Raw genomic sequence first — 23442 nt, forward strand, 5'->3', positions numbered from 1 at the left:
TTTGTTTGTTTCAGAAAAGCACTGAAAGTTGCATATGTGTAAGTCTCCGGGAATGTAACAAGTTGATAAATACCCAAGTCCAGCCTCCTTACAGAGAAAAGATCTGGAATTTCTTTTTTTGGACATTTGTTTTGCAGCTTTCTACGTCTTAAGGCAGAGAATAGCCAGGATAAGGTGCCAGCTCAAAGGTTAGATGAACATATTTTTTGAAATAATTTTGGCTAATCTATGTCTTGAAAGACATACAGTACTTCTAAATAATAACTTTACAAAGTTATTAATAAAACGTAACACTAGTTGTGTTTTTGAGTTGCTTTTGGTGGTGGTGGGGAACTATATTCCTTAGAGATGTGTTTCTTCTGTTCATAATTTTATTTCTGTTATTACATTAAACTTCTCCCTTTCAGTTTATAATTCCTTTCTCCTGTTTTATGAATCTAATAAATTGACCTCCATTCTAACCTAAAGGACAGTTTATGTTTTTAATACTTAAAGAAGCAAAAAATAAAAAAGTCCACCAAATGAAATTACTAACACCATCCTATCATTAACCTGAGGGAATTGTATCTCATATTCATTAATTCTCCATGGAAAGAATCAGGTAAGAAATATTTTTATTGTATAAGGTATGTAAGATGTTATAATAGCACCTCGTAGTATTCATGCTATTGTTTTGGTACGTAAAGTGTTTCTTGTTTTAAATATTTTTGGAAGTGAACAGTGTTACCTAACAAATCACCCTTATGATACTTTTGTGGAAAGTTTTGGTGAAATATGTGAAATTCTATTTAATGGAGTTGGGGCCAAGAGGACAATGTACTTTAATCTGATAGATGGAAGATACTATGACATGTCAGAGAAAATGTTTTTAAGGGGAGATTTTAATAAAATCACTTGGGAACAAAACTGATAGTTCTAGAAATAAAAGATAAGAAATTTCTCTGTTCAGGGACACTTAAAAAACCAAAGCGTATGTATCTTATATTTACTATCAGCTATAGTATTAACTAGCAGAGCTGTGGCAGAGGTTAAGGAGGTCATAACAAACAAAGAGTATAATGTGGGCTTTGTCACCAACAGATGTGGGTTCAGGACCTGTTCCTGTGACTCACCAACTATGACATACTAGATATTTTACTTAAATCTTCTGAGCCACAATTTCCTAATCTTTAAAGCTACTTGGCAAGATTGTTACTGGCCATAAGGAGAATGCCTCATGTAGAACAGTTCTTGATAAATGTTTGCTATTATTATTGTATGGTCAATATAAAGAATACAAATTAACTTTGAAACAGTGTTTTATTTTTACTAGGGTCCATGGTGGCATCCACGGTATAGCATATTTTAAAATAAATTTTGTTTACCATGCCCATCGTTTGGAAAAAATCCATTGGAAGTAGTAGAAGATTTCTCGGATTATTCATTTCTAAAATAAAAACTGTCATTGGATGACCATCTGTGCTTTTGAACCATTCCTTTTCCACTTCTTTAATAACATTCATTTGCAAATGTCAGAGTGAAGTAGGGCTTTGGTTACCTAACCCAAGGAAAAGGAACTGGAAGGATCGAGAATTGAATTGTAGAATTACATGTAGAGTTACTTAGTCATTTATTTGACACACATTTGAGAGTTTACTAGAGGCAAGGAGCTAAGTTAGGGGCTGGCAGAGATACAGAGATTAGTAAAACATGGACTCTTACTTGGGAGGAGCTGATTTGGTAAGATGGTTGTCTCTTATTCCTTCCAGGATTCTAAAGTAGGCAAGAGTTAAGGATAAAGAGTTGAGGCTGTTTAGAGGAAGAATTACTTCCTGCTGGTGAGGATCAAGGAAGATTTCACAGACTCAGTAGTGTTCAGTTGATTCATTCATTCAGTAGCTACATACTGAGGGCGATTACCTGTCTGATCCTGTGCCAGCCACTGCAGATACATTAGTAAGATGAAGCTACAGGCATTTATGTCATTCCCTGTCAATGTTGAAGGCCCACAGATGAAGACAATATTGGATGAGAGGTGTGTTTTGAGATAGGATATTGTGAGAGCACGTCTCAGTGGGCAGTATCCCCACCCAAGAGTGATGGACGGGCGGCCTAGCTAAATCCTGAGGGATAAGTAAGTCAAGTAAAGGGCACCCTGGCCAGACAGAAAAATGCACTGAAACCTCAGAAGCCAGAGTGAGAGGCACATTCCAGGAAATGTAAGAACCTTCATTTGGCATTGGGGTATGTGTTTGAAGGATATCTGATGAGAGATGCTGTGGGAGAGGTAGGAATGGGCTGACTCATGGAAGGCCTTTGATGTCATCTTAAATAGAGTAGGGTTTATCCCAAAGTTGCAGAGAGACATTGTACAGATTTTAAGCAGGGGAATTACATAATCAGATTTATGTTTCATAAGTTGTAAGCTGGTGCCAATGGGTCAGATCTAGCATACAGGTGAATTTGATTTTGCTCACAGAGAGTGTTAAGATTTTTCGAAATAGTCGCCAGTGTTTCTGAGGAAAAGTGGGTATCAGGCTTTGTTGATAAATCAGTAGCTCTGCGTTGCTGCAAGGAATTGGTGGACTGGAGTTGCTTAGCGTTGCCCCATTTGGAGAAACATGTACTCCTTTTTATCATAGGGCTCACTGCTTCAGGCAGATGCCCAGGATCTGTAGGCATTTGGGGTTCTGGGGCCAATTTCTGAACATTTTGCTGATTGGCAATTAAGAGATAGCCCTTTGAGGCTCGGGACTAGAGGCTGTTACAGTAAACCTGGTGAGATATTGAGTTTTAAGCGGTATTGGTGGGACCAGAGGGAAGAATAGGGATTGAAAGACACGAAAAAGAAAGGATGGGGAGGCATGCTTTAGGACAGTGCTGGGGAATGCAGGCTTCGTAGACAGACTTGGCTGCTACCAGACCTGTGTTTTTGAGAAACTTACCTAACCTTTCTGAGCAATAGCTTCTTTTTTGGTAAAATATAGATAAGAGCCCTACCTTATGGGGTTTTTATGAGGATCAAATGAGAAAATGCAAAACACTTAGTTCAGTAACTGGCTCCCATTGATTCACATTCAGGAAAACGGTGGCTGGTGGTGGTGAGGATGGTTGTAAGGAAGATGGACTCCAGGATGATGCCTGCATTTCTGGTGTGTGATTTGGTGAGCTAGAGAACATGGGAGAAAGTGCAGACGAAGACTTCAGTGTTGGATGTGATATGTGTGAAGTGCTTATGAGACTTTGAAGTGGAGAGATGTGATACGTGGTTGGATTCCAGGGCCTGGAGCTCAGGGGCGCGATGTGAGAAGGGCACAGGCTGTGATTTGATGATCTCTCCACCCCTGTCCTACCCAAACCTTCCTTCCCCTCCGTCACCTTCAGTCAACATTAATGATCCTCACAACTACCTCCATAGAGGATCAACATTACACAGTATCAGAAGAATGTGGGAGAGGTAAAATACTATATTGACTGTTGGCTGAAATGTTCTCTGAGAGTTTTCAATTCTTGAAAAACTTTCTTTCCAGTTTACCATTTTGGCCTCCAGCCGAAAGAAATGAGTAATTCAATATTTGTTTATATCAAAGGCTGAAAAACATCACACTCTACAATCATTCTATCTTTTTTCCCCTTTTGGTTGGCTTTTTCTGTTTCCCATCACTATCACTCCTAAAAGCAAATTTTCAACTAAAAGTAAATCATTGTTAGGAATGAATGACTGTACTTATGTTTGAAATTTATATTCTTTCCTAGCTGAACATACTGAGAATCAGCCCTGCCTCCAGGCCTGGCTCAGATGCCACCTCCCCCTTTCTTTCTTCCTGATTTTAGCGACAGGAAGTCTCTTCTTTCTCTACATTTAGTTATTAACACTGGCACAGAGCCTATCTCATCCTGTCCTACGTTGTGGTTACTTGTGGATTTATACCATTTGTTCTGCTAGGCTGTTAGTTCCATGAAGCTGGGGGACTGTGTCTTATACATCTTTAGCTTCTGCAGTGCCTAGTCTAGCTCAGTCAGTACTTTGAAGATATAAGGACCAGGCACTTCTATACAAAAGGCCTGAAAAGTGTGAACATGATGTAATCTTAATAAGCAGATTGTAGTTTTAGGAAAGACTGTTTACTGGGAAAATAAATATATTTAATTTGTCTGCCTATCTTATGACCTTATTACATATTAGAGATCTTAACTTTTTTTTTTTTTTTTTTGCGGTACGCGGGCCTCTCACTGTTGTGGCCTCTCCCGTTGCGGAGCACAGGCTGCGGACGCGCAGGCTCAGCGGCCATGGCTCACGGGCCCAGCCGCTCCGCGGCATGTGGGATCCTCCCGGACCGGGGCACGAACCCGTGTCCCCTGCATCGGCAGGGGGACTCTCAACCACTGTGCCACCAGGGAAGCCCTAGAGATCTTAACTCTTGATGAAGCTTCTTAAATCCATTTACATGTCTGAAAACACATAAAGTGTAACCTGATTGTGTCATCTACTGCTTATAATCCATTATTGTTCGCCATTATGGATAGAATATTGATTCCCTGAGTACGAGAGTCTTCAGGCTGATGATTGCCTTATTTTATAAAGGACTATTTTTTGCAATGTGGACCCAGTCCCAGTGCACTGCCCTCTCATTGCCAGACCCTCTGCTGCTTCATGCCTCTCTGGCTTTGCTTATGCTGCTTGTTCTGAATAAGGCCCTTCACCCAGCCACATGGTGAATTCCTACCCACCCTTTACGATTCAGTTCACATTTCTTCCTGCCGCCTTTCCTGACATTTTTCCTACTCCCTCCTGTCTGCAGAGAAATTCTTCCTTCTATATTCTTTTAACACCTTGTACACCTGTCATGTCTGTCTTTGTCAGGAGACTGTATGAGATTTCAGAGCAGGTACTGTGTATTTAAAGAGCTCAAAGCTAGTGGGGGAGCAGGATAAGAAGAATAACTGTGATAATAAAGCATGATATATGTGTATATATAAATATATGTGTATAAAATTTATGGCAGAGGTATGCACAGAGGTTTAGGAAAGCGCTGAGGAGGGCTCCAAACTCAGAAGGAGGGGCAAAAGCAAATACTGTTTAAGCTGGGTATTGAAGTCTGTCTAGATGTTAGTCCATCAGACAAGGGGAAGAATGACATTCTATGTAAAAGCATGCAAGTATTAGAGTATGTTACTTCCTGAGAACTGCCATCAGTTGGTCTGTTTGTGGATATGATTGGAGATGAGGCCGGTGGGACAGACAGGAGTCAAATTATGAAATATGGGGTTGAATGCCATACTGAGAGTTTGAACTGGTATGATAAGTGTAATGATAAGTAAACATAGTGAGGACTCAGTGAGTATAAGGGGGAGAGTGACATGGTGAAACCCCCAGTTTTTGTTTTTTTTTAGATGTTGGGGGTAGGAGTTTATTTATTTATTTTTGCTGTGTTGGGTCTTCGTTTCTGTGCGAGGGCCTTCTCTAGTTGTAGCAAGCGGGGACCACTCTTCATCCCGGTGCGCAGGCCTCTCACTATTGCGGCCTCTCCCTTTGCGGAGCACAGGCTCCAGACGCGCAGGCTTAGTTGTGGCTCACGGGCCCAGCCGCTCCGCGGCACGCAGGACCCTCCCAGACCAGGGCTCGAACCCGTGTCCCCTGCACTAGCAGGCAGACTCCCAACCACTGCGCCACCAGGGAAGCCCCACCCCCAGTTCTTAATGCAGTTTCTTAGACACTGTAGCTATTCCTCTTTGTCATTCTTATAATTCTCATTATAGATAACATTTTATTGAGCTCTTACTATGAGATGGGTACTGTTCTAAGTACTTTATTTGGATTTTCTCATTTAATCATCCCAGTAAACCTATGGGTAAATTCTATATGCACCATGTTGCTTTACTATTTTGTAAGTAAAAAATGGCAGTGCTGACAACTTCCTCTGGTTCAACCTATGATCTTCATTTTAGATCAGAGAGAAGCTGGGTAATCTGCATGGGTCACTCATTTCCCAAGTGGTAGAGCTGGGACCCAGCAGTCTAACTCCAGCACGTGTGCCTTACCCTCTTCTCTAGAGAGCCCTAAGTGAGCAACAGCTCACATGTTAAGAAATATTTGTCAAAGTATACATATTATCTACTCATGTTTATAATTTTTTTCCCCATTTTTGTGTTTGAAAATTTCAAATCCACAGAGGAATTGAAAGTATAGCAACAGTAAATAGCCATATACTCTTCATGTACAGTTGTTTACATATTTGCATGTATGCACACTCTTCTCTCTCTCTCTCTCTCTATATATATATATATATACACACACACACATATACACACACACACATACACACATATTAGTGAGCCATTGGAAAGTAACTTACAACATAATGGCTCTTTGTACCTGTATACTTCAGCATGCATACCGTGATCACACTTAAGAAATTTAGCATAGGTGCAATAATATTATGTAACAAACAGTCCGTAATTAGATTTCCCAAATTACCTCCAGATGATTTTTATGGTTTTTTTCTGATCCAGGTCCAATCAAGGATTATATATTTCATTTAGTTGACATTCCTCTTTGGTCTTCTTTAATTTAGAAGAGTTCTAGATCTACTATTTTTTTCCTTCTTGACAATAACATTTTTCAAGAGTCCAGGTCAACTGCTTGGTAGAATACTGCACAATCTAAATTTGTCTAAGGTTTCCTCATAATTAGATACTAGTTAAACCTTTTTTGCAAGAATATTACTAGGTGATCATATATTATAACATGCCCATCGCACATAATGTCAGTTTGTTCTGTTACTGGTGGTGCTAAGTTTGATCACTAGATTAAGGTTCTGACTACCAGATTTTTCCACTGAAAGGCACCTCCTTCTCTTTGTAATTAGTAAATAATTTATGGGGTGATACATTGAAACTGTTTGAATATCCTGTTCCCCAACAAACTTTTGGATAATTTTTGCTCAAATTATTTGATGGTGGTTATAAAGTTGCTTTTTTCAGATTCTGTCCTTCCTTCTGCGTGTTCACTGGCATTCTGTAAAGAGGAGCTCTGTTCTCTTCTTTTTTAGAATCACTTTGGACCCGTGGATTCTTTTATTATTCAGTTGTTATCAATTACTATTCTTATTCTTCTTGGTGCTCAAATTATCCCAAATTTGGCCAATGGGAACACTTCCAAGCAGCTCCTGTGTCCTTTTCACTTGTTTCCATCATTCTTTCAATATGTCCTTGCTTTTTGTCACAGCAAAACATTTCAGCCTCTCTGCCCCAGCCCTGATTCCTTTTATTGTGGGACGGTATTTAGAAACAAAGATCTGGAGACTTCCCTAGTGATCCAGTGGTTGAGACTTCGCCTTCCAATGCGGGGGTCTGGGTTCGATCCCTGGTCGAGGAGCTGGGATCCCACATGCCTTGCGGCCAAAAAACCAAAACGTAAAGAACAGAGCCAATATTGTAACAAATTCAATGAAGACTTTAAAAATGGTCCAAGTCAAAAAAAAAAATCTTGACAAAAAAAAGAAACAAAGATCTGGGTGTTACGTGTGCTCATTGCTACTGTTACCCTACTTAAAAAAACAAAAACAAAAATCTACTTCATACTTCCTGATAAGTAATAACACTTTCTGATGTGTTCTTAAAGTCTCATTTGGCATTAATCTAAATTCCACTCTTCTACCACAACGAAAACAGAAAGAAAAGTTAAAATTTCAAGTAAACCAAAAATGACAACACTTTTCAGAAGATTTCTTAAGTGGAAATGGATATTGTTTAATTATGGTGAATAAAAGTTAGCTTGAGATTCAAAGATGCAGATGCAGGCACTTATTTTCTTTGGTCTACTTCAGGAATTAAAGGTTAGATAGAGATTAAATAGGTACTTGAGAAAGTTGAATTGGATTTTCCCAAAGACAAAAATAAAATAAGGTAGCCAGATAGCTCTTGGGATATAACATTATATAGAGCATAAATCCTTATTTATTTTAACGTCATACTCTAAATTATTAATCAGTTGGTTGACTTAATATTTGACTGTAGTTTATGATTAGTTTAAATTCTTAATAAAAATGATGTTACTTAAAATATGAGAACAAAAATAATCATAGTTGTAGTAATACATCAGAAGAGATAACAATTCTGTACTTCATTAATGATTCAAAATCTGGGTTCTGCCCAAAACAAGCAGTAGAGCAAAGAGATTATTTTATGTTGAAACATTCTGGCAGGGTTACTTTAATTTTCTTAACTTACAGATTGTATTCTTAACTGCAACTTTTCCTTCCTAGAAATGTAACCTAAATACCTTTATGCCTTTAATTACCTTTGATATTCTCTATCCCTCTCATCCTTTCCTGTTTAATATTACTATGATCTCACTCTCTTCCAAATCCACTCAAAAAGCTGGGTTTCTGGCCTTTTTCTGACTACCGGAAGTATTAGCAGATTCTCCATGGAACTGGGATAAGAAATTTTTACTGAAATCGGGCAAGTCACTTAACTTTCTGTGCTTTTGCTTCTCTGCTGGTAAAATGAGGATAATGTCTGTCTCTCTCCTGCCTTATATGGATACTGTGAGGGTAAATTTAATCAGTCATATAAAGTGGTTTTGCGTTCTGTATTCATGAGATCGTTTAACAGATAGTATTTTATAGTGGTAACAATCAGAGGCCCTTTTATTTCAGTTTTTACTACAGAGGGAACTTAGATTTGAAAATAGGATATTCAACACTAGAATACAGGATATTAGGAAGGCTGGAGGGTTATTTTCCTCTGGAGATCTTGGAATCTGTAGGATTCTTCCCTCTGGATTTGTTATACCTATGATATAGGGAAGCTCGAGGTCCTTTCCAGTGGAGCCCTATAAAAATTCTGCCTCCATTCCTTCCAGGTCCCGTTAATATAGCAATATAGCAATGACTTGTGTAATGCCTCTTTCAGTTACTCTTTCTCTCCCAAGGCCAACTTGCATACTTTATGTAACCTGTTTCTAAGTTACAGACTCTGGAGGACAAGGTTCTTTTTTCTGCTTTTAGTGTTCCATGTCTGAATAGCAACATGATGTAGATTGCAAAAATTACAAATGATTCTTAGGATTCGAAAGACAATCTTATTTACATTAAGAAAATCATTTTCGGGCTTCCCTGGTGACGCAGTGGTTAAGAATCCGCCTGCCAATGCAGGGGACACGGGTTCGAGCCCTGCTCCGGGAAGATCTCACACGCCGCGGAGCAGCGAAGCCTGTGCGCCACAACTACTGAGCCTGAGCTCTAGAGCCCATGAACCACAGTTACTGAGCCCATGTGCCACAACTACTGAAGCCTGCGCGCCTAGAGCCCACACACTGCAACAAAGAGTAGCCTCCGCTTACCACAGCTAGAGAAAGCCCACAAGCCCAACACAACCAAAAATAAAAAGAAATTTAAAAAAAAAAAGAAAGAAAAAAAAATCATTTTCAAGTTTCAACAACACCTGAGGTTGAGTTGGCTTTTCCCTTGTCACTTTCCAGAGCCACCACCTGCTTGGGCAACTCAACATGTCCTTATTTTTTTACAAATGTTGGCACTTGACTCCCAAGTGTGGTTAGATTACCTAAGAAATATTATATAGAACTGATGTGGGAGTTTAATTTTCCCCCGACTTATTTGATAACATTGTCCAACTCAGTGTCAGAAAACATTGTCCGACTCTCAGAACCCCAGTTACATCAGTTAGGATGAATTTTTAAGAATAAAGTCTTAGATTGCAGTCAAACAGAAGAGGCTTGGAACATGTGACATTAAAGAGCTATGTTTGCTTTGCCAGTTGAGACATGTTTCTTTTTCTAGTTAAAGTAATGACTTAGGGGTTATTTTAAGGGCACTTTGGAGATCGTGTTGCAGGAATGTGAGAGAGTGAATTTGGAGTGTGATTTGCCCATTTGACCTTAATTCCAGCATCTGATTTTGGGGGAAAAAGAATCTGTCATTAATTGACTACCTGTGATCCTCACCTGAATTTTATTTCTTGAGCTGCCAAACCATATGTGGATGCTAGTGGCCAGTGGACCAAATGTGGCCCAACTTCTTGTCATTGATCCATGTGAAGGTCAGAGAAACAATGCTGACTTTTGTGATTAACCTATAGCGACAACAGACACATTCTTTCCTACAAATCAGTGTCTCATCTATTTTTGATGTTTTGAGAAGATCATTCTAAAATAGACTACTAAAGATAGTCCACTTATTTTCTCTCTTTCCTGACCTGCTATTCACAGCAGATTGTGAAGGTTGGTGTGTGCTGGCCACTGAGAACTCACGTTACAGTGAAGTGGGTTGTCAAAAGGTGGGTCTGAAAATGAAGTTGGGAATCATTTTCCTCTAGTCTCAAGGTGGCTAAGTATTTTCTAATCTAATTGTTAGATGTAGAAATGAAATTCTTTAGATACTTCTAAAGTATATGATATTATAGGTATAAGATAACTTTGACAAATTTTATTTCTTTACTAAGATTTAATCATAACATTTCTGTCCTGTGTATCCAAAGAAAGCATTTGTTGGCTTGATGGTAAACACAGATTAAGTCCACATTCCTCAGCCTTGTGCTCAAGGATAGTTAGGAATTGTAATTGTAACTGTATTGTAATTGTGTCCGGCTACAAGTAACACTGACACAAAGACCAGTGTCCTAAATTACTTGGATGGCCATTCAGGGTTAATATTATGACTTCCAGCTTTGCCTCTTTTCCATTTCACAAAGTAGCTGCTGTAGTTCAGCCATGACTTCCATATTCCAGGCAAGAAGACAGAGGAGCCACCTGTCAGCCACCTTTTTTTTTAAACATCTCTATTGGAGTATAACTGCTTTACAATAGTGTGCTAGTTTCTGCTTTATAACATAGTGAATCAGCTATACATTTACATATATCCCCATATCTCCTCCCTCTTGCGTCTCTCTCCCACCCTTCCTATCCCACCCCTCTAGGTGGTCACAAAGCACCGAGCTGATCTCCCTGTGCTATGAGGCTGCTTCCCACTAGCTATCTATTTTACGTTTGGTAGTGTATGTAAGTCCATGCCACTCTCTCACTTCGTCCCAGCTTACCCTTCCCCTTCCCCATGTCCTCAAGTCCATTCTCTACATCTGCGTCTTTATTCCTGTCCTGCCCCTAAGTTCTCCTCCATAACCAATTTTTTTCTTTTTAGATTCCATATATATATGTTAGCATATGGTATTTGTTTTTCTCTTTCTGACTTACTTCACTCTGTATGACAGACTCACCTTTTTAAGTAGCTTTTAAGTTCCAAAAGCCCCACCCAATAACTTCTGATTACATACAATTGACCAGAATTTAGTCTCTTGGCTACCCAAATATGTCAGGGAGGATAGGGAATGTAATTTTCCACTGCTGACTCATTATCCCCTCCAGAAAAAAAAAAAAAAAGCCATTCTGTTTTCAAGAAGAAGGGGAAAATAGTACTAGTAAGCACCCAGCAGTTTCTGCCACCAGTGCCTTTTAAGACCTGCCTTAGCCCTGTCTTTTGCTGCCATCCACTGTTCTAAGCACTTTGTACTGTAGCTCCACCAGAGCCGTGGTGCTCCCTGAGAACTCCCTTCATTGTCCTTCCCCATCCTTTGCTCATAGTTTGAAAGGCTTTGTCTCCCATCCCAACTATCTCTGCCTCTTACCTCTAAGGCATTGCTCAGATCACATTTCCTTTTTTTTTTTTAACATCTCTATTGGAGTATAATTGCTTTACAGTGGTGTGCTAGTTTCTGCTTTATAACAAAGAGAATCAGTTATACATATACATATATCCCCATATCTCTTCCCTCTTGCGTCTCCCTCCCACCCTCCCTATCCCACCCCTCTAGGTGGTCACAAACCACCGAGCTGATCTCCCTGTGCTATGCGGCTGCTTCCCACTAGCTATCTATTTTACATTTGGTAGTGTATATATGTCCATACTACTCTCTCACTTTGTCACAGCCTACCCTTCCCCCTCCCCATATCCTTAAGTCCATTCTCTAGTAGGTCTGTGTCTTTATTCCCATCTTACCCCTAGGTTCTTCATGACCTTTTTTTTTTTTTCTTAGATTCCATATGTATGTGTTAGCAGACGGTATTTGTTTTTCTCTTTCTGACTTACTTCACTCTGTATGACAGACTCTAGGTCCATCCACCTCACTACAAATAACTCAATTTCGTTTCTTTTTATAGCTGAGGAATATTCCATTGTATATATGAGCCACATCTTTATCCATTCATCTGTCGACAGACACTTAGGTTGCTTCCATGTCCTGGCTATTGTAAATACAGCTGCAATGAACATTTTGGTACATGACTCTTTTTGACCTCAGTCACAGTTATGATCTGCCCCTCCCCCCTTCTTTTATCTCATCTATCATAGCCCTTGTTAGCTTTCAGCCAGTGTATTAAAGTTTCACAGTTAATTTTCAAATCCTCTGTGATTCCTTCATCACCCTCACTTGCCTAGCAGAATAATTGCATGTATTAAATATTCAGTTCATGTTTATTGGACTGAACATCACATTGCAGACCTAATGCCAGCAAGATAATAGGAGATCGTCTTTTGTGCAACCGTTTTCAAAGGGTGTTCTTTTTGTAAGAGAAAAAAAATTGGTTACATCAGCATTGTGAGTATCCTATTCCGTTTAATACCTGTTGGCTAATATATAGGTCGTTGGTTACTTCAGTGAATAGTCTGTTGGGTAGACGTGCAAACAGCAGTTTGTTTGAAAATACTGGCTCCCTAAACATGTAAGAAACATTAACAACCTGGGTCTCTTGGAATGAGGGCATTTGATGTGCCCCACATTGGGGCACTCCACTGAGAACAAACAATGAGAAAGGGAGGGTGACAATAAAAACCTTTGTTCCTGAAAAGCACCTGAAAGTACTATAAATGGATGATCTTCAAGCTGGTCAGTGGGTCAAAAGGCAACACAGCCTGAGCGCCTCACATTTGTTTCATAAATAAACTTTTTCATGATTTTTAGTGGTACTTTCTAAACTTCTTTTTCATGTTTTTGAGATGTTTTCAAATTCCAGTTATTTGGGGAGGTTATTACCTAGACTTGCATTTAATTATTTTGAGGTGTTTACTTTTTCTTTTTCTTTTTTAATAATTTATTTTATTCAAGTGTAGTTGATATCCTACTTTTTCTTTTTAAATCTGGCACTTTGGATGCCTCTGTGATAACTTGATTCATTCAGGTTGTATCCATATATAATTGTTAGAATTTATGGAACATCTTTTTTTAAGATTAAAGAAATTTCTTTCTAACTTGCATTTCTTGGTGATTGGGCCTGGAAATTACATAAAAGGTGGTTTATACCTGGGACTTGCTTTTAAAACTGCGTATAAACCGTCAACCAGGTATATAATTGACTGAAGCATAATACTGGAAGGCCTTCCTAGGTAGTGCATTTCTTTTCACAGATCTGAACAGAATTGTTTCCTGTTGAATGTCATGCCGTATCTAAAATCAGATTTTTATGAATTTCCTCATTGCATGTCTCTACTATTTACACTCTGCTCACCCTTTCTTTCTGCAAACTTTTGCATTAAATACGTACCGAGCAGCAGTAAGGATTAATCATGGTACAGGGTCCAGTTGGGGTGACAAATATACAGGTAGGAAAGACCTGAAAGTAAGACTGGCAAATAAAGCCTGTGGAGTGCCAGGCGAGGGAAGGGTTGGTGAGAGTTGAATGAGGGAATGTAGAAAACATCAAAAATAACATGCGCATCAGCTTCACAGGAGTGTTAGAGTTTTGAAGGGAATGTTTGAGAATTGTCCGAAAATGGGAGCATCTCCCAGAATGGAGAAAAGCATGGGCTAATGTGAGAGGGACTGGAGAAAACAGGGTCACTGTTGACCCCACTCCACCTGGTCCTCAAGACCTGTCTGCTCTTCACTCAGGGGTTACTGAAGCCCATCCCTTCCTGTCCTAAGAACAAATCATGCCTTCTGCGTGTTAGTTAGACTCCAGTCTATCCCACGTATCATCACTATGCTCACGTTCCTAGAGTTTTTATTTTGTCAGGTAATCCTCCTGATTGATGATGATGAAGTTTTCATTTATAGATAAAGTGTATAATCCTCAGTCTGAAATTTAGGGAACATCATCGTCTGGTACCACTCACCTATGATTGCCCACCTCTTACTCTTCCCCCAGCATTTGCCCATCTCTTTAGCTTGACAGGCCTCCTCAGTGTCCTCTAAATAAATGATGGCCTGTTTGGCTCTACAGTTCTCCATGCCTTGGGTGGTCCGCTCTCTTCTCTGTCTCCCCTAGCTTCAAGATCCAACTCAAGATCTCTCCTTTGAGGTTTTCTGTGCAACTCTATATGGATATGCTTGTGTGATGATTTCTTCCCAAATTTCATATGTGCCACCAATTTTGCTCATACATAAATATTTGCCTTGAATTTAAAACATGATTGTTTTGTCTCTTCGTCTAGATTGTAAGCTCTATGGGACCAATGACCACACTGTACAATTATTTTTCATCTATTTTAGTATCTGGTGTAGCACGATACGTATATTTGGTATAGAGTGATTTCTCAGTCTGGCACCATCACGTTTTGGGCTGGATAATTTGTTTCTGTCAGGGGTTATCTGAGCATTGTAGGATGTTTAGCAGCATCCCAGTATTCTACCCACTAGATGCCAGTAGCACCCTCTTCCCAGTGTGACAATAAAAAATGTCTCCATTTGTACTAAATGCCCCATAGGCAGCAAAAATATCCCCTGCTGAGAATCGCTGTATAAACGGAATAAATTCTAACCAGTATCTTGGTAGGAATTGGAGACTGTGAAAAGATTTGAGTGATGATGATTTATAGCATTTTGGAGTCTTGAAGGAAGACAAACTCAGTTGATGGAAGACTGGAAATGTAAAATAGAACTTTCTATTTTCTGTGTTAGGCTGTAGAAAGTGTATTATAGATTGATGAGCAATTACGATGCAACTTAAGGTTAAGAATGGGCAAAATGACAGAAGAATTCTTAAGTTGAGGTTTCAAAAATATTTAGTTTTAAATTCATTTTGAACCATTTTATTCTTGGAAATACCATTTCCAATAAAATATTATTTAATGGGAAATTTATTTGGAGTTCATACTTAACCAGTATCTTTGGATTAAGAAGTATGTTTTGAAGCATATTTGAGAAAATGATTTTGAAAGTATGGGTGCAAGTTATTATAAAGGGATAGCTATTGACAAACATCAGTTGTGTTTATGCATAGTTTTCCAATTTTTCTTCTATTTGGCTATTTGAGTATTGTCCTCAAGTTTAGCAAAATTTTCAGCCCCAAGTAATACACCACCCACCCACCCCCACCCCCACCCCCCCCACACACAACACATGTGTGTGAGTCTGTAGTCTAGACAATGTTTACTGCTCCAGGACACAATGATCTTGTATATTTCTGTTACTCTATTGTAAGTTCTTAGTTTTTTCTTTTATTATCAAACTAGTACATGATGTAGATTCTACTTGGTTGACATGCTCCTGACCTAGAAATAATGCATGATAACCTTTTTTCACAGCTGTGTGCCAGCCACAGTGCAAACACGGTGAATGCATCGGACCGAACAAGTGCAAGTGTCATCCTGGATATGCCGGCAAAACCTGCAATCAAGGTAGGGAAACTGTGTGACACAAGTAAACAGTCATAAGCCCTCTCTACTCCTGCCTGATATAAAAATTTAAGTTCTCATGCAAACCACTTTTCTATAACTATTGTCACCAAATATATGAGATGCCATTTTGCTGAAAGACAAAAATATAATAAGGGTAAATCTTTTAAAATCTGTTTAATCGGAGTGCAATTAAAATAATTTTATACTCTTATTCACTATTAATAATGAAAATGGATTTTGAAAAAGAGAATTGCAGCATCAGTAACCTTAGAAGCCTTACATTCTGCTTCTCCTTGTTCTTCCACTAACTAGTTGGGAAGCTTTGGCAAATTGATAGCCTCCTTGGATCTCTGTTAGATGAAAACACTTTAATAGGTAGGAGGTTTGGCTTGAAATTTTGAGGTCCCTTCCAACTCTGAGCTCTTTGATCTTTGTGATTAAATTCCCTTCAACTGTTGACCAGTTTGTAATGTTCCTCTGAGAAGGATTTTGATTAACTTAGCAAGTTATTTTTAATTGGCATCAGATGCTTATAAAAGCAAATGATTATTTAGCCCTCACAGTGCTTGGGTATTTTACATATATTATCTATTTTCATCACTACAATAGCATTAGGAGGTAGAGTGTTATTTATTATAATAAGCTATAAATAATATTTCATTTTTCATTTGAAGAGACATCAGGGATATTCAGTGTCTTGTCCAAGTTCACAAAAGTGGTTGGTAAAAGATCTGCTATGTCAACTTAGAGCAATTGTCTATATAACTCCTGTTCTTTCTACCAGTGTAGTTTTAGATGAAGAAAACGTCATTGGAAATGTGATCCTCTGACGCATGCTGCATTACAAGGCTGACAAGACTTGTCTTTTTCATTAATTTCAACCGAGAACTTTCTACCATTAGGTGTTAAAAAGAAAAATACAGAAATAAAGAAAAGATAGGGTTAGATTTCACTAGAAAGATGCAAGGATAAAAGAGTAAAATTTTTCACTTATTCCTTAAAGTAATATTTCCTAGCATTTTAAAAATTTATTTATTTATTTGGCTGTGTTGGGTCTTCGTTGCTCTGTGCGGCTTTCTCTAGTTGCAGAGAGCGTGGGCTACTCTTTGTTGCGGTGCGCGGGCTTCTCATTGCAGTGGCTTCTCTTGTTGCAGAGCACGGGTTCTACGGCATGTGCGCTTCAGTAGTTGTGGCTCATGGGCTTAGTTGCTCCGCGGCATGTGGGATCTTCCCGGACCAGGCATCGAACCTGTGTCCCCTGCATTGGCAGGCAGATTCTTAACTACTGCACCACCAGGGAAGTCCTTTTCCTAGCATTTTAAATGTCAAATGAAAGAGTTATGTAGGGTCTAACTGTCCCATAGATACATAGTTGGCCTCACCTGATACAGAAATAATGTTGTTGAAATACTCTTATTCTTCAGTATCTGATACTCCTTTAAGTGTGTCATGTAAACTCATGATTTATAGACATAGTTTTCACAAGAACTAGGAACACTGAAATTTGAAAGTATATGTAATTGTTCCTGAACCAGATGAAATCCATGTTAGTAAAATGTGATGTGTCCAATGGTAGGACAAGCTGTTTATTCTAAAGTGTGTTCTTTAGTATCAGCTACTTGACTGATAGCTGATATTTTCCAAAGTTTCTTTTCTAATAATATATTTTTTTAACTTGGAATTTACCTAACATACGTGGGTAGTATTTTCAAAATAAGTGGGGTTCTTATTATCTCAGTTCACTCTTTTAAAACCCCATCTGATTTTTCCTCTCCAGTGTAAGTTCTCAAGTAGCAGCATGTTCAGTTCTGATTATTGAGTTGTCAGTGTTCATCTGAGAGTGCCAGCATGCTTCTTTTTTTTAAGTGCTGAACATAAAGCATCAAAGGTTCCCTTAATATGTCAACACCATAAAACTTTGTTGTCCTGATGCCAGGAATGTATACATAGAAGACTTATTAAAAGAAGCCACTGTCAAGATTGCAGAGAAATTCATTTAAATTTATTTGCAGGAACTACATCAACTTTAATGTGCTTCAGACACTAAAACTATCATTGGAACATGGATCCATCTCTGGGTAGCTCTTATTTTCAGAAAACCAGTTTACCATGTACTTTACCCTGCAATACATACCCATTTCTCTTAAGAAAAATCAAAATATACTGAGTTGAAATCTTGCCTCCCAAAACTAAATATAGTTAGGGGGAAGAGGATTTTATTAGTGGCAAAATGGGATTTGACACCTGTAAAAATAGTGCTGCCACTGAAGATGTAATTTCAGGTTCAGTCTTGAATATAAAATTCCAGTCCATATTAAACCTATGTGTTTTAATCATCTCTTTCTTTTCCTTCCTTACCATAAAAGCAATTGTGGCAAGTTCTTGATGGGAAGGTTTATGTTCTTTGAGAGCAGGAACCCTTTGTGGGGTCCCTCTGATTTCTAGGTTCCCGAAAACTTTTATCAAAATGATTTGCAGATGATAAGTGCACATTAAATATTTGCTTAGTGACTGTTTCATATAATGGCTCTTGGTCCTGAACACCATAGGAATGGGAAAGAGTTCCATGGAGTTGTCTGGTATAGCTCCTTAGTCTCTGAATCCGTGGACTATCTGTCAGAGTGAGAGAGGCAGCCAGGCGTGAGCCGGGTAAGTGGGAGAGCTGTCCAGAGACCCCCAGAAACGTTATTAGAGCAAATTGTCTGTATCTGCTACATAACAAATTAACTTAGACAGTTTTTTATTCAGACCATACATTTTAATAAAATGGAAAACATGCCTCAGAGATATGGGAAGTCAAATAGGTTTCTTTTTTCTTTGTTTTTAAGCGCAGAGGTTTTGGCAGGGGTGTTGTTTGTTTGTTTTGGGTTTTTTTGTTTGTTTGTCATTTTTTGGCCGGGCCACGAGGCATATGGGATCTTAGTTCCCCGACTAGGGATCAAACCTGTGCCGCCTGCAGTGGAAGCGTGGAGTCTTAACCAATGGACAGTCAGGGAAGTCCCTAGTTTCTTTTTTCTTGAGGAGAGAAATGTTAAGAAGAGGTATACTTGAAATAGTTAATTTCCACAGAACTGGAAATTAACATTTGATTAAAAGGAGGTTTTGGTATAAGGCAAAAATCATATCCGCTAAAAATTGTGTTGCGAGCTGTGTGCTTTGGGAACTCACCCCCTGGGAACTTGCTTGGCTGAGTGAACAGCGTGAGTAGATGAGTGCTTTCAGAGCTACCTGGGGAGCAGCAGGGATGGCGGGGCAGGCCCACTGTGGAACTGGCTTAAGTTAGCAGACTTGTTACAAGATTAGTGTGGATCTGCTGGTGGTGACTTTTGCTTGCCTCTGAGTTATTCTCTGGATTTGCCATAGCCAGATCATGTATCAAATCATGGCCTTGGACTGACCATATTCTGTAAGGCACAAGGTGCCTTTCATGGTAGATGAAATTCTAACCTGAACTCTGGCAAGATTTGCTTTTTCCCACCTTACTTTCTCTGGTAATTTTTTTTAAAAATAAATTTATTTTATTTATTTTTATTTTTGGCTACTTTGGGCCTTCGTTGCTGTACGCGGGCTTTCTCTGGTTGCGGCAAGCGGGGGCTATTCTTCATTGCGGTGCTCAGGCTTCTCATTTCAGTGGCTTCTCTTATTGCGGAGCACGGGCTCTAGGGGCATGGGCTTCAGTAGTTGTGGCTCGTGAGCTCTAGAGCACAGGCTCAGTAGTTGTGGTGCACAGGCTTAGTTGCTCCGCGGCATGTAGGATCTTCCCAGGCCAGGGCTCAAACCCGTGTCCCCTGCACTGGCAGGCAGATTCTTAACCACTGCACCACCAGAGAAGCCCTCTGGTAATTTTAATTCATTCAGACTTCCCCCCTCCTTGAGTCTCTGTACCCATACAAATCTCCTCAGCCAAAAAAGGATACTATTATAGATAATAATCTTTTTCATAACTTTCCCATTAGAGAATAATTTGGGGCATGTAATATACCATATCATTGCATATTTTCGGGAATGAAAGATATTCTTTTGAATTTACAGCATGCTTTATAATAATTTCAGAAGAAACAATTTACAAATATCAATTATTAATGTTTTGACATGGTTTATGTTTCACGTGTTGAATTCCTTACCCCAAGGAAAGAATCGGTATCGTATAGCACAGAACCAGACAGTAAACTTTGGTGAGCTGGTTAAGCCTCAGTTGATTGCTTTCCTTAGCACAATAGTCGAAGTGCTTTAACCCTAATATTAAAGGAGTTTCTTAAGGCCTTAGTGTTTGAAGGATATGTGGTTTCAACCCCAGGAACCAGTGTTCATTTAATTTGGTAGTTTAACTGGCTGTTGATAATATGAAGTCTTGAAACTTCATATTATTAAAGGATATTTAATATCCTTTAATATGGGATCCTTTAATCCCATATTAAAGGATGGGATTGCCTTTTTGACTCTACTTTGGGTCTCACCCATCTTATAATATTTTGGTTAGGTAATAATGGCCACAGTTACCATTTTTTGCAGAAAGCATCTTATGTATATTCTTCTCTTTTATTTCCAGCCCCACATATCTCAGTCGTATTCGTCTTTGCATGGGGTGTCTTATGTATATTCTAATTAAATGTGACCTAAAGGTGACATAAGTTCTTACACTTGAATTAAAACATCCATGATCTATTGTGTTATTTATTTAAATGAGATCTTTATGCAAATCATAAATTTATGCATAATTCTGGAGTGTTTTAAACTATTGGACAATATAATAATATAGGAAAATATTTTAAATTGGTCCTATAAGACCTAGGTGTACCTAAACAGAGCAGGTTGATAATAATCAGTTTTTACATAATCTGTTTTTTTGAGTTTTCTGTCTGTGTTGATGACTAAAATCATCTTTCGAAAAAGGACCATCTCCTTTTTGGTGCTTAAAAAAATCGATATGAGGATGTACGTGGATGTTAACTTATAATGTTTGTGTGTTCTTGGGACACAAAATAGCAGTGATAAATTTTAAGGAACATAGAAATTAAAATTAAAAAAGAGAAACCAGAAGAACTAGAAACTAATTTTTGTAAAGTATCTAAAGCATTCTTTTTGAACTCCACCAACTTTATGTAATTGTTTAATATACACTTATAAAGATTTTTAGGGCTAAAAATGACAACAGTTCAAAGCTGACTCTTGTTACCTTCTTCCTGGTGTGAAGATGAACACTTGTACCCAACTCCTCTTGACCAAGGCAGTGAACAGCCTCTTTCACAACCCCTGGATCATCAAGCCACAAGTTTACCTTCAAGGGGTGAGCGTGCATTATCTCAGGTGGTCTGCTTCTCCCACCTGCACGGCTTCCTGCAGTGTTGTCACTTCTTGCCAATGTTCTGAAGACTCACCCCCGGAGTACCTAGTCCTCCACATTCCTGAGCATGTGAAGCAAGCAGCAGGAATTGTCACCTGGTGGTGATTCTCTGTGCTCTACAAAGCCTGGAGCCTCCGCTGTCCTTTCCCTGCCTCAAGTATCCGTTGCTTTTCTTCTTCTTCTCTGGGTTTCAAAATGTTTTCTAAAAAATCAGATAACAAAATAACTTTTGTTTTCCTGTGTAGGTGAAGTCAGGAATTCCAAAGCACCTGAGATTGGGGTTTTGATGACTTTCGCTAAATAGATTTTAGAAGTGCCCAAGTCCTCTTCCCCATGACCACATTTGGGGTGTAGAGTTTTTAGGTCACTTGGAAATCAAACCATACATTAGCTTCCTTCTTTTGGTGAACATTTTGTGTTACTAGAAAGCCTGAGTTCTGGTTCTAGCACAGCGCTGAAGTAGCTCAATGATTGAGAGCAAGTCTTAGCAAACCAGTTCGTAATAGAAGGAGAGTAACTCCTGCTCTCTTCACCTACAGGACTGGTGTGAGAATAGAAACACCAAAAGTATTAATGTCTTCATTAGGCTGGAAGATTTTGTAGAAAAATTAGGTGGCAGTATGACTCTACAGTACTTCTAAAAGACTTTATTCCTCACTCACTCATACGTTTAGGAACTTAGAATGACTGAGTTAAACTCATTTAAATTATTAATTACTGTTTCTGCTCATAGGGAGCTTGATGCCTTTGGATCAAGAAATTAGGGCAATGGGATGAATTTCAGAATCATTGAAAATTTATTTTTTTTTCTTTTAAAAAATTTTTTATTGAAGTATATAATTAAAAATTTAAAGAGTAAAAGTTATGGCAGTTGACATATTGAAATGTGTTTGCCTGTGACCTCCACTTGAGTCAGATAAAATGTAAAAGCTTAGACTTCTGAGACATTGCACAGTTTAAGCCTCAAAGGGAAAAAAATGGTCCAAATTACATTAAATGAATGAAAGATTATTTTCCTTAAAAATCCATTGGGTTATCATACTCAATTAATCTCTTCCAGATTTTCAAGCACTTTTCAGTGTCTGCATGCTAATAAAATTTCTGATTCTTTTTTCTTCCTGAAGTGTAATTATAATGCTGCGCAGCTTGCATTTTTTGTTCTGAACCAGCCCCTTCCCCTTCTCCCCCAACCCAAGCTCCTGAACTCACCAACTTGCTAAAATATACTCCTGACTGGAATAGATGCTCTTTAAGAATTGTATATACAACAATTTAAGCATTTGAACATAAGTGGTTTAATTGTAAAGTTCTGTCCTTGATGTAAGATAGGTACATGATAGAATTCATTAGTTTTGTTTGTTTTTTTGTGGTATGCGGGCCTCTCACTGCTGTGGCCTCTCCCGTTGCGGAGCACAGGCTCCGGACGTGCAGGCTCAGCGGCCATGGCTCATGGGCACAGCCGCTCCGCGGCGTGTGGGATCCTCCCGGACCAGGGCATGAACCTGTGTCCCCTGCATCGGCAGGTGGACTCTCAACCACTGCGCCACGAGGGAAGCCCGAATTCATTAGTTTTTTATCACAGATTTTCCTTATAGTGTATGTTACATTACAAACTTCTAGAAAAAAGAGCAAGATTTAAGTAAATTTAAAATAAAGACACTAAAGTTTTCTTCCTACATTCTCTTATCAACTTTTAAGATTGATTTGAGAAAGTGAGATCAAGAGTAATTGTTCTCTACATTTTGCTTATTATTATAGGAGCATTTACTATAAATTGGAAGTGTCATTTTTGAATTTCTGACTTAATCTGATAGTAATAAAACTGTCACTAGGTCTATAATCCAAGACATTTTGGAAGCAGCAAGTATTAACTCAATTTTATAAGGCATTTGGTCAGTAAGAAAATAAGGTATAATAATCATAGACTAGAAACCCTGAACATTGAGGAAAAAGTTCATCACCAGGACACCAGATGCTTTTAATCTTTTGAAGCTTCCTGCTTTAGCAAAGTTCTGATATTTGGTAAAAATTGATCATTGTTGACTATTATGGAATCCTATTTCATCGTTTCTGCAGTGGTTTTGTAAGGGTCAGTGGGAAGTTTTTAGGAGACACATGCGTGTGGTCAGTGGCAATGATAGCAGTCACGGGGGACATCGACAGCAGCCAACTATCAGGGAGTGTCATCCAGCCCGTCACCAACTGTTAGAATACAGCTTTCTCAAATTGCTTTCAGCCTATCTGGATACTTACGTGTCAGTTTATTAATAGTAAAATAGCCAACAAGCATCTCTACATTTGCCCACTGAATGCTGCATGTTTATTTCCTTTTCCATATTATTTCATAGGTGATTCTCAGGTTGGTTTGGGTCTTTTTATTGGAATTATGACATCTTATCGATTTTACATTTCCTTTCAATTTCATGATTCTTAACCCCAAAATGCTTTTGCTTATGGGAAGGGAAAGATAAATTTGGGTTGAAGACC

General features: G+C 38.7%; 1 protein-coding gene across 1 annotated transcript in view; it reads left to right on the forward strand.

Annotated features, from left to right (window-relative positions):
- NPNT (nephronectin) overlaps positions 1-23442 on the forward strand; it is a 74955-nt gene that overhangs the window by 18019 nt on the left and 33494 nt on the right. Inside the window, exons 3-4 of the mRNA XM_065877268.1 lie at positions 138-188; positions 15519-15611. Of these exons, the coding sequence (XP_065733340.1) occupies positions 138-188; positions 15519-15611 (144 nt within the window). The remainder of the gene's footprint in view (positions 1-137; positions 189-15518; positions 15612-23442) is intronic.

This window comes from Phocoena phocoena, chromosome 5 (assembly GCF_963924675.1).
Source record: "Phocoena phocoena chromosome 5, mPhoPho1.1, whole genome shotgun sequence".
NCBI classification, from domain to species: domain Eukaryota; kingdom Metazoa; phylum Chordata; class Mammalia; order Artiodactyla; family Phocoenidae; genus Phocoena; species Phocoena phocoena.